We start from the raw sequence: 12,718 nt of genomic DNA, 5'->3' as shown, positions 1-12,718 counted from the left end.
TTTCAAAAAAAAAAAAAAAAACTGAATCGAATCAAAACAAGGATTTGATTAAATTGAAGAAAAATGAAAAGAAGCTCTTTACTTCTCGTAAGCACTATCGGTTGCAAGCAGTATAGTATAGTATAATAATTGCCGTGTGGCAAAGAATCAGTTGAGCAGCTCATTGTCGACCGTCATCTTCGACGACAGCTGAGTAATGAAAGTTTCTAGAAACCAACATCCTTGACGTCAACGGCAACTTTGAATGTTTGCCCGTAAAACCTTTCTTCTTCTTCTTCTTCTTCTTCTTGGTATAAAATTTTGTTATTTTCTCACTACTAGTATTATTGTATGATCTTATATCAGTAGATGATTTTCCTTCTTACAAACCCTTGAGAAACAAAAGAAGGGTGAATGGATCAAAAGGTTATACGATTATATGAAATTTTGATTATCTGGAAGAGAGAAAGGGAAAGAACAAAATTTTATGGTTTTTCTTTGAGGACGGAAGCTAAACCGGTGACAATTTTTCCGCCTCTGCGAGAGCTCTTTGGTTTGATCGCCGACGACTACCATTCTGAAACAACTACTTTAATCTTCTCCTCCTCATAAATTCCTTTCTGCGAAGATGGTTCCACGCTGAGATCCGATGCCGATGGCGACATCTTCTCCCCAAAAATCAGCTCGAATTCACCAGAGAAGTTCGTCATTGTAATTGAACTCGACTTTGGCTTCCTCTCTGAGACTGAGAGGGCTTCAGCGCAGAGGAACTAGAGCTTCGACTGAGAAGAATTCCGGTGCAGGGCTGGCTTCTCGATCGACTACTCCGACTTTCTTCTCCAACTCAATGACTCACGCGGCGGATATGGAGCAGAGGCGGCGGTGGCGGAAGGGATCTTCACTCGAATTTGGGAATACAACCATTAAGGGAAATTTTGGTATTTCCCTATTTTAAGGGCAAAATGGTATTTAAGAAAAATTTGAATTGCTGATGTTAGCATTTTTTATATATTTTGTAACGATGACTGACGGCAAGGGGTCCGAGTCCAATTTGGTGAAAGAGAGGGGGTGTCCCTTTAATATTGGCATTCTTCAGGGGGTGGCGCTGTAAATTACCCATAAATATATTAGAATTAAATCGGATGTAAGATTCTACACATGATTAGCTACATAACGCATTTCTAGAGAACCATGAAAGGGTGAGGTGAATTCCACCAAAGTGACATATCTTATTTTTCTACGATTTTTCCTAGGGCAGCATAGTAGGTGACATTTGCCTAAAGGTGATGTCACAAAAGTTAAAGAAAATGGCAGTAACCTAGAGGTTTATAAGCCCAAAGATGAAGGGACCTTAAGTTATTATTCTTTTCACAGTAAAATGGGATTTACAAGAAAACTAGTGCATTTTTAGCCTAAAGGATAAGGATGCAGTTTCAGTTATAACTCTTGAGTGATATAATCATTACAGTGAATGCACATGAATCTCACTAAGTTGAACTATGTTATTGGTATGATCTATTCGTTATGGGTTTTCGATTATAAAATATTATGACTTAGGTTTTAGTGAAAATTCTTTGTGGGTGGAATTGATATCTTAAAAATTAATATTAATGTTGATACTTATATTCACATTTGAGATGTTATGATACAAGATTACCCTACGTTGCTTATATATGTTGATGATTTATTAACTATTTTCATCATAGTTTTAATGAAATCCAATTTTGTAGTATAATAATTGGATAGACCATAAATAGTTTATGTAAGTGGAATAAAAAAAATTGTTTGATTTTGATTTATTGAAATGACTTCTGAAATCTATTTATACTATTGATTTTTTGACCATGTTTGTTCAATCCAACAGTTAAATCTAGTTCTAATATGAACTGATATTAACTCTAATAATTGATGCTTTTATTAGGTCATCTAGCTCCCACTCTCTTATATTAGTAGGAGAACAAAATATTATCCTATTAAGGGTGATAGATGCATTATACATGTTTTATTATGTACATTACACTTATCGTTTTATGACTTTTAAGCCAACTTATGATATTTTGATGTTTCCTTCGATGCTATATTTATCGCCCGTGACATTCGATTTCGTCACAATGCACTCAATTATGAGTTTTGACACCCTATTATAATTCAAAATATTACAAGTGCATTGTTTAAGTAATACTTCTTTGAATTTTATATGTCCTATGTGTACTTGTGATAAAGTCCAATTTTATTGAAAATGGATCGAGATAAAATAGATATATCGTACTTGAATGATTTAAATGAACCCATTAAAGTTTTAGTGGTTTATGGTATAAAGCCTATGAAGTTGTTTACACTTACCATGGATCTAAGCTCACATTACCTTTATTTGTTAATAATTTATTGTTATTTTGATTTAGTGAATTATTTGGTTCATATGCCCTATCAGCTAATGAACTATTAATATACAGAAATTAAGAGACTTTATTATGATTGACTTAAAGTTTATATGCTAATGTTTATATTAGATATTAAAGTCATTTGGGCTGAAAGTTTATACTTGTATACAACTTCGTATATCTAATGAATTATAGATAAAGTAACATATTTCATGTGTTTTCTGTTATCATGAATAAATGTTATGAAGTTTCATATTTAGCATATTGTCACTATAAAAAATTGTCATATTTAGTTTTTTTTTTTTATTTATGATAATAGCTGGAAGTACAAAACTGTCATACTAAAATGTACTCACTTTGATAACTATAAAATTATGGTGTTTCCATAGTGACTGTTTGGGTTTACAGTGGGTTGCTTTTGTGGGCTTATAATGAATTTTTTTTTTAAATACTGAAATAGTTCATCTTGTTGTTTGTACCCAAATCTAAATCCACGGACATTTATTAGTAATCCAAGTCTATAACTTTTCATAATTTCAGTAATTATGTTTTCACTTAGTGGGTTAGATATTGAGTTTGTGAGATCATTATTGACTATTCGGATGGGTTGCAGTCAAGGAGACCATATGACGAACAATGTGCTATTGCCACCACAGGTGAGTCTTTATTTGATTGATTTTGCTTGATAGTGTAAGGGTGACGTTTTAGGCTTCATAGCTTTGGAGGTTCTTATCTTGCCATCACAGGTGACAGAATCTTCAGAGTGGTGTTGTTTTGAGCGTCTCGCTTCACATGTGAAATATTTCACTACGTGTTGGGCGATCTTACCACCATAGGTGTGACCCCGATGACGTTGGATCTTTCCACAGTTTTTATTTTCCTACAGTTATTGAAAATAATACTAGGATAAATCTCATTAATAGCCCAATTAGTCAGATTTAATTATATTATTGGGATGTTAATATGTCTTCTGTTCTTGTATATTGTATATTTTGGTAAATATGTATGATTATATTTGCCAGCTCTGACTTCCTAGCCACTTTCTATTAAAACCTTAAATGCTTTCAATTTTGGGGAATGTAATTGATCATTTAATATTTCTTTGACTATTATGATAATGGATTTTAACCTTAGATTGATGTACTTTCTTAGCCAATGGTTGCTAATTTTGTTCAAACTAAGGTTCTTTATGAAAAAGTGGGAGGAATCAAACAGATTTATCTAAAGATCAATGGATTCCAATAGTTATTTGTCAAATAGTTAAGAGTTTGATTCCAAAAGTTTTTTAAAAACATATCATTAATATGGGACTTTTTAGTTCTTTTTATGCATTTTCTTAGTGAGAGTTTTGTTTAATATGTTCAGTTACATTTGACTTTCAGTTTTATTTTATATATATGATGCATTATTATTATTCTCAAGAATATATATGCATTTTTATTATGGCCATTTGGTTATGTGTATGCACTCATTTATTTGCCTCCTCCAGAATATTGAGGTTATATGTGGTGTATTTACCACATTCGGTATCTGAGATTCTAGTCAATACACACACATCCAGTCGCTAGTAAAACCTCGATTGAAGTCTGGTACTAGTGTATCGGGACATTCAGAACCAGTCCCAATGAGCTTCTTTGATTGAAGCTTGAGCATTTAGGAGACGCTTGTAGTTAAACCTTCGGTATTTGTCTCATAGGGCTCATTTGGTTTTTGAGCCTGGACCAATTTGGAAATAGACATGATGATCACTATTACATGTTATTTTCATACCACACATTCATAATGTTCATCCTAAGTCAGTGAGGTTATGAATACTTTGACGTGTTTGGTCCCATGTCATTTTAGATGTGATGATCAATACGATTGGGTGTTTGTAATTCTCATTCAGACTAAGACATTTGGTTTAAGGAGCACTCAATTCAACACTATTTTATTTGTGGTCGCATTCAGTTTATCTAAATCAAAGAGTCATTTTAAATAAATTTTAAAATCTAAAACTTGTGACATATGTTGCCCAAGTGGGAGATTGTAAGATTTTCAATTAAATAGGCTAGCATAGTCCAAGATTTGTTTTTAAAATCGATTTAGTGGTATTGATTACAGATGGAGTAAGCAGAAAGGATCCAATAATGGTAAGTGGTCTCTATGGAGATATTGGATTCTATTAGCACATCTTAATGGTATGAAATATATATTACTATGTGTGGACCTAAGATATTGTTTCCTTAATGGGGAGGAAACCCTAATTTCTTTTCCTGGTTGGTCCCTACCCTCATCCCTATATATAATTATCACTGACCAATTAAGTGAGACGAATGATCTAAAGCAAAAGGAAAAGAGAGTAGACTACACCAATATTGATCGTTTTGTACAAGGAGCACACAGAAGACATTAAGGAGTTATTATTCTTCAGTCATGGATTCAGGTATGCCTAAAACATATCTTTGTAGTATTTATTATACATGCTCAACGATCTCCATGAATCGTTTGCGCATTTATTTTTTATCAAGACAAGCGCCAACTTACTAGGTGTATAATTTTGAATCAATAAAACTTATAATCTCATTCATTAAATCAACTCTAGGTATCTCAACATGAAATTATAACCTAGAAGAAAAAATTGAATTGCGTATTACCTCTCCCTGAGTAATACCATGACCAACTTGTTGTTTACAGCCTCCGACACAGCGTGCACGCCTCCAATGTTCAATACAACTCTATAGATTGACCCTTTATAATCTTTGTGCACCACGCCTTCTAGAAGCAAGATAGTCAAATTCTCTTTGAATAGAGATGTTCCTCTTGTTCTTTGGAGCGCACAACACTTCTCAAAACTCAATTTGGACTTACAAAGAAAAAGATATCTCAGTTTTACTGAAACATGGATGAGCAGGGACAAATCCTTGAGTAAAATGATACCTTGTGACAAACAGGACCTCACATGTTGACGACGTGCTGTTACGTATCATCACGAGCCAAGGTGGCTCGCTTTTGAGCTGTCCAATCATCCTTCAAGAAGATGGGTGAGATTCTGGCCATTAGATCAGGTAATCTCAATCTCCCGAACTCGAGTGCATTGAGAGCTTTTAGATCGGAATCTTTCTTGTGGTTCACAATTCTCCGTCATACATTCTGTGTAGCGCCGATGCACGAGATTCAATACGCACTACCACTTAGAACTCTCGCTATAGAATCTTTGCCGTCCGAGCTCAGAGCCTCTACCCACGCCTCAATATTAGTTGCCCAAAATGAATTCGATGATGTGGGTTGATCTAAGCCACCCAAATATTTGTTTACTGTGCGCCATTGTATAGAACTCAATACTCATGACCTCTCTAATGCGTTGAAACGAGATCTTGCAATTTTATTGGCTTTTTTACCTCGAATTACGCATCAGACAAAGAACAAAAAACATCAGGCGAGAGGTAAGCTAATGGAATGCACTCATAACTGCAGGAAATCTCACAATAGCTCCCCAAAATTCTCAAAGGCTCTCCCAATTTGCTCCGTTTTAGTGTGATTGTACAAAAGTTGCCATAACTTCTTCGTCCATCATTGAAGCGATGCAATTCAACTTGCATTGGAACTATGAATGAATGAGATTTATTTTTCATGTAGAATTCACCACCCATATGTGCCATTAAGATTTCCAAAATTAGCTCCGAACACAGTGTCACTGCCTGAACCTATGATTTTGAAATTTTAAATATATGGGTCCATCACCTGCTGCTTCCAAATACTGCCAAAGCGTCTTTAAGATTGCAATATGCTGCCAAATACCATCCACTATAGCCATATACATCAGTCAAATTTTTTTCCGCTTAAAACCGAGGAAACCTAAATAACACATAAATTGTTTTGAACCGAGCAAGGTTTTAAAACTTGATCAGAAGGATTTATTTCTGTTTTTTAAATTGATTGTCAACACCTTACCCTTGGGTTGTATCAACGGATCGACGTCGGATCCGTTATGATTCGGTACCAGTCTGGACTCTGGATCGGGCAGCCCTAAACAATTCTATTAAATCATATCAAATAACATAGAACGTGAGGAAGGGAACATTGTTTATATAACCACCGACATACCCATTCCGAACACCTAGCGAGGTCTCTGTTCCATCGCTCGCACCCATTTTCCCTCAGGCGTCCCTGTCTCTCCACCATCATCGCGACGGCTGGCGCCACCAGTTAATCACCCATGATGTCGACTTGAGTCAAGCACCGTCCCAACATCCACACCCTTCAGCTGCTCCTACCGCTTCAGTGCAGACGATACCAGCACCATCCCTCTCTCCAAACCCAGGTATGGCTGGCCGATCCAAACCCGAAAACCCGCAAACCCACTCACCGGAGTCATTATCGGTCTGTTTGGAGCTCTCCGATGAACCCTAAACTCAACCTTGGAAACAATGGTTATTTTCGAGGGTGTTCTGCCTCACCTCTATCCTTTTTTGGATACATTGTTGGGTTTCCAAAACCCAACCGCAATATACTACGTGACTCATTGGTTCAACTCTGGGAATCGAAGGGTTCTTCCTTTTTTTCATCTTATGACAAAGGCCACTTTTATGTGGAGTTTTCCACTTCTTTGAACAGGGATCGAGTGTTGTATAACTCTCCCTATTGGTTTAACAAATCACTGTTACATTTAGTTCCCCATGCCGTTGATGATGATCTTTACGAAGCTGAACAACAGTTCATTCCATTATGGATCCAAATATCAGGCATTCCAGAGTCTTGTTTTTCTGAAGAGCCCATTCGCAATGCCATTTCAGGTATTGGCAAGTGTATTGAGATGATTCTCAACTCTATGGAAATCAGCCTTCCACCCCTAACAGCAAGGGTTAAAGTGTTTTTTTTTTTTTTTTTTTTTTTAAAGTAGAGCTTTACGTCTCTTTTCCAAGGTCAGGAATAAATTTGGGAACTATACTACAGTTGCTATTAAGTATGAACTTCATTCTATTTGCTTCACATGTGGCGGATTGCTCCATAGCACAGACTACTGTTCGTTTGCCAGGGATGACATGGGGATGTGAAGCCAAATGACTGTATGGGTTGGATGTATGCCCATTTAACTGAATGGGAAGAATTCAGTTATGGTTGAACCTGGACATAGACTTTAATGAATTTAGGGAAACTAATTATATAAGATTAATTATATTGATGATTAACCAATATGTATATGTACCTTGTTGATTAGGAATCTTATAATTACAATTATGGAGGATACGCGAGGCTTAGACATTGGTGAAGGAGTTCAAACATGAGATTTCAGGTGAGGGGTTTTCTGTGTTTTGCTGTGTTTTTTATGTTTTTCTGTATTTTGTTATACATTACTATATTCTAATATACTTTAATGTGCTTGCTTGCAATTTACTACTCTTCTTCTTGCTGAATTTACTATGATAATGCATGTGTCTTGGTGAAGTGTGTGGAATCTAAGTTTGGAAGCATGTGCTACTCAATGAGAGATATGATGAGTTGTGGATGTATGCTATGAATGTGTGTGATGTTAGGTGTAATATTAACAGTCTCTGGTAGGGTGTGACCGAGGTGTTGTCCGGTACCATGGACTTAGAGGTCAGTCTTACATCTGGGATCACAGATGTGTATTGTGTTATGTGTGATGTTGGGTATAATATTGACGGTCTGTAACACGATGTAGCCGAGGTGTTGTCCGGTACTATGGGCTCAGAGGTCAATCTTACATTTAGGATCACAGATGTGTATTATGCGAGGTGATGGATGTAATATTGATGGTCTGTGGTTGTGGCCGAGGTGCGTTTTTAGTACCGTGGGCTCAGAGGTTAGTCTTACTATTAGAACCACATGTATATGTGTGTTTGTGAAAGTAGATGTAATATTGACGGTCTATGGCACGGTGTGGCCGAGGTGCATTTTCGGTACCATGGGCTCAGAGGCCAATCTTACAGTTATAGTCACAAATACATATTGGATGGCTTGCATGTAGTTTGCATATGGTTAAGAACACGACCCCAGTGCTATAACCCCTTGCCAATAGGGGGTAAGGTATTGGCTAATCCCACTCAGTGGTAAGTCGTGTAGGACTACTACGCCCAGATAAGACGTACTGTATCCTGAGAGGGTACAGCATGGTATGGTGTAGCATATGCATGGTTGTCGGACACATGGGGGACCGAGGGTCTGACTGGGACTGGCTGGCTCCTGCCTACAACGAGCTTGTATTCCTTGCTGAAACATTGAAAGCATAAGAATTATGGCCTCCAAAAAGAGTACTAAATTAATGATACAAGAAAAATAAAAAGATGATTGAACATGCAATGGTACCTTCCAGCAATTTCCTGGAAAGTACTGGTAATAATAAAATCAGTTTGATTCTAGCAATTCGATCAGCAACGAATTGGCATGAGAACTGATATTTGTCTTAAAAGTTTTACCAATAAATATCTGAATATGGATATTTACTTTTCTTGAGTGCATGAGCAATGGTATACTGCATAAGGAAAACAAAATGAGAACAATTGTCTTAGTTACTGAAATAGTAATGTGACCAACATATTTAATAAGAAAGTAGACTCAATCAACATATAACCTGAATGATGCCTAGCTTGTATGCCAGCAAAGTAGCTGCAAGATGTCCATCACTGTGATTTTCAATGATTAGATCTGACTTGCCTTGCATCTCTTTACCTATTTAATTTGCAACATTCTAATAAAAAAGCAAGGATAAAAAAGCAAGGATAACAATTGAATGAAAGAAAATGTGACTATATTTCAAATGATGATTCACTATGCCTTAAATTAGCTGTTTTAATCAAACTCACCTAATTGGATCTTTGAATATCACCAGATGCCTCAATAAAGGACACTCCATTGTTAAACAATATGTACCACCTCGCATCACTGAGCGATCAATTGTTTTTTTGTTTGGGCACTTAAACCTTTCCTGTCATTCAAGAGGTAAGATGTACTCCATGAGTGAGAGAAGAGAAGACAAGGAAAGAAAATGGAAACATATGTTAGAAAAATCCCATCAATTGTTTGTTTGGAGCATTGGAGATTTTAATTTTTGTGATGGCCATGATTTTAGTCTACATGCATGATGGATTAACAGATTTAGTTTTAGTTTTCAGTTTAGATTCCATCTATAACTATGACAGGGAACTCTCATGTTCCATAGGAGCAGTGCTTTAACTCCTGACTTGAGTTGAGTATGCAGATAAGTGCATGAAATTCCCAAGATGCTTATTGATGGTAGCTCACTAAACATAAAAGGATAGAACAATTCTTGGCTATTGAACCGTTAGCTCAAGATCCAAACATGCCCAAAAGAAAAGCCTTCTGGTGGTGCCATCACTTAAATACTTATCCCTAATTGACCAAGTGTTCCCTCACAATTCTTGGACATGTTGCTGAAATGTAACTGATTACAACGAAGGCAAATGCTTGGTGGATTCAGTCAAGATGAACACTTAGTCTTTTGATGGTATTGAAGAAACAAATGAAATAGTTATTTGGAACATAAATGATTTAAGGTCGTTGCAGAGAATTGATGGGTTGCAACTGAAAATTATATAATACTTCTTAAAAGGTGTTCTTTCCACTATAACAGACAAAGTATAGATCTTTTAAAATTCCCATAATAGTAGCCAAAGCTTAAGCATTTCCTTTACACTGCCCATTTATTTAAGAGCCAAAGTTATGCAGATTAATCACAAAAATATGTTTGTTTTATTAGGAATAAGCCTAGGGTTGGGTTCCATACATGTTGGGCCTTTGATCCCATATGTTTTGAGTGTAATGGGCCATTTTTATGGGTCTAAAATGAGAGCTCCAAGATTGAGTACTGGATTACTAGTTAGTTTCCTTTTTAGTTAGACTGTGATGGGGTTCACTAGTTTTATTATTTAGTTTTTAAATTTCAGTCTTATTTAGTTTCTAAAATAAGTAGTTGCTATTTTTTTTAAGCTTCTAATTTTTCGATGTTCTATTTTCAGTTTTAGTAACTAGAAGAGTTTTTATTTTACTAGTTTCCTATTTCAGTTTTTGAGAACTAAGTTTAGTTTCTATTTTGTAACCCCATCACTATTATAAATAAAGAAAAGGCTCATTAGTAGCCCACGATTTTATAAATGAAAAAAAGCTATGTTGTTGTTTGCTCTTATGAGTGTGCTTTGTGTGTGATCAAAGTGGTGGTCTTGTATTTGATCAAGACTGAAGGAATTGGTGTTTGATCCAATTATTTCTTCTTAAAATTCTGATTGGTGGAAGTTATGTCCTACTTTAGATAATATTGGTTGTTCTTTGTTTAAAATTTCCTACAGATGAGACTTGGTTAAACCCCTATCCTAGTCTACATTACAAAGATGCCAGGGACGATTATTGATATAGTTACTCTTGATAACTGGTTTTTCAATCAACCTTGGAAGTGGAATATTAACAACAGAGTCTAGGTTACAAATAATAAGTCAATATAATAGGTTCCACTCCTAATCAAAATCTGTTCATCAGAAGAAGTTGCATTATGTATGAAAATCAGAAAAATTATCACCCATGAAGGAAGAAACCAGATTTCTATTCAATTAGGACATGAACATTGAAACAAAAACTGTATAAAACTTTATGACCGACCTAGGTTTCAAATAAAGAGCTATAAGATAAACAACACAGGCCTCAATGTGCAACGACGTCATAATTTTTTTACATGTTTTGAAGCTTATCAAATCCACATGAATTTATCCCATCTTCACCTACTAACTACATCCTCCATTCCCTTATTTGAAATCTAAAAATTTGATCCTTCTGAACTGATATTTCCACCACTTCTCTGTAACTACATGGATTCAGTTAACAAGTACTTGGTTTTATCCATTGCCTTTGGTGCTGGTGAGGTATGGCTCATGGCTAGAGAGAAATGGGTACGCAGCAAACACTATCTATACTATCCTATGCATTTTTTTTTTCTTCAAAATGCTTTCCACCCCATATTCAATCAAATGTTGAAATGAAAATATCTCTAAGCAAGAATGTCTACACTAATTACGGATGCGTAGAAATGAATCTGTTAAAGCTAAGCAATGGTTCATAAATGTGAAAACCAAAACTGGGTACATAAATACTAAAGCTTCGTTGCTTGCGAAGCAGAGTAGGTAGTCCTGAGAAATTCAAATCAAGGAAATAAAACCAATACTTAGTACTATTATAATAATAATCAATAATTATTCTGAAAGAAGAAAGACAAAGTGTACTCAAAATTTCGAAGAAATAACAAGTTGAATTTCCAGTTTACCTATGATTTGGGGGCAAGATTTAAAAGCAGAAGAGGCCGCCATAGTGGGAGGAAGAGAGAGAGAGAGGGGTTTATCACTTCCCAGCTGTATCTCTTAAGTAGCCACGAGTGCCCCTTTTCCACCGTGGTATGCTAGGGGGGTTGCTAGTTGATCTGAATGGTGAGCGTGCGTATTCCCCAATCATACTATTCTGGCAAATGGACACTCAAGCAGAAGCTGATCCCCCGTTTCCTTTACCGCTCTACATCTGATACAAGAAGGATCAATTGGCATTTTTCTAGACGACAGTCCTCCTCCCGTTGCAATTCCCTCATTACAAGCCTTCCAAATAAGTGATTTAATCTTTGGAAGTGTTTGAATGGCCCATATTCTCTTCCAAACCGTTTCTGAAACACGATCCCTGTTATGAGAACGTGAATAAGATGCAAAGACGCTTCAAAGTTTAATCCACAGCCAAATCGTTGAAGATAGTTATCTTCTTTAATATGTCATAGGAAAGCAAAAAAAGAAAAAAAAATTAACCTATAAATAATAAAAGGGCGAGTGGTAGCACGACGTACGTATTGTAATTTTATTTTCACTTTCTTTTAATATTAACCGTCCATTTAAGTTTAGATTAATCTAAACCATCTATTAGTTTTTTATATTGTAACTGATTCCTAGTTTTTAGGATGGAGAGATGACGGATATGGTTACTTAATTTGTCTAATATTTTTTTATATAAATAAATAAATAAAAAATAAAAATCCAATAGAAGCGGACTCCTCCTTCAATTTTATTGGGAATTCTCAATTCTCTCTCTCTCTCTCTCCTTGCTTTTTCCTCAACGTTGTTCCTTCTTTCTACAGTCGCCATCATCATCTCTCTCTCTCTCTCTCTCTCTCTCTCTCTCTCTCTCAAAATAGGATGAGATAAGAAAAAAATCAACATAACTATTTTCAGGCACTAAACATATGAGAGACTTGGCCACACATATCCAAATACCATGTTTACATATTAATCATCAGGGAAGGGATTTGGACAGTAAAGTTTGCATATATGGCAAAAGACAAATTTGAATTTATAAAGTAAACAAAGCTATTGAAT

General features: G+C 35.7%; 1 protein-coding gene and 1 long non-coding RNA gene across 3 annotated transcripts; one reads left to right on the top strand and one right to left on the bottom strand.

Moving 5' to 3' along the window:
• The first annotated feature begins 6,363 nt into the window (after nucleotides 1-6,363).
• LOC122072832 lies at nucleotides 6,364-7,872 on the top strand. 2 transcript variants are annotated; one of them, XR_006138591.1, is made up of 2 exons: nucleotides 6,364-6,663; nucleotides 7,561-7,872. XR_006138591.1 is itself a non-coding variant. In XM_042637258.1 (2 exons), the coding sequence occupies exons 1-2, from the start codon at nucleotides 6,742-6,744 to the stop codon at nucleotides 7,569-7,571; spliced, it is 405 nt and encodes a 134-aa protein (XP_042493192.1). In that variant the 5' UTR covers nucleotides 6,670-6,741; the 3' UTR covers nucleotides 7,572-7,872. The 2 variants fall into 2 exon arrangements, 1 of the variants encoding a protein (XP_042493192.1); XM_042637258.1 differs by lacking the exon at nucleotides 6,364-6,663 and adding an exon at nucleotides 6,670-7,135.
• Nucleotides 7,873-8,612: 740 nt separating this feature from the next.
• Nucleotides 8,613-12,067, bottom strand: LOC122072846. Its single transcript, XR_006138593.1, has 4 exons — nucleotides 11,632-12,067; nucleotides 9,167-9,288; nucleotides 8,935-9,032; nucleotides 8,613-8,835 (listed from the first exon to the last, which is right to left on the bottom strand). It is a non-coding gene; the product is annotated as an uncharacterized LOC122072846 (long non-coding RNA).
• Between the last annotated feature and the right edge of the window lie 651 nt (nucleotides 12,068-12,718).

The sequence above is a fragment of the Macadamia integrifolia genome, chromosome 3, assembly GCF_013358625.1.
Source record: "Macadamia integrifolia cultivar HAES 741 chromosome 3, SCU_Mint_v3, whole genome shotgun sequence".
NCBI classification, from domain to species: domain Eukaryota; kingdom Viridiplantae; phylum Streptophyta; class Magnoliopsida; order Proteales; family Proteaceae; genus Macadamia; species Macadamia integrifolia.
This window is presented reverse-complemented; position numbering and strand designations above follow the sequence as displayed.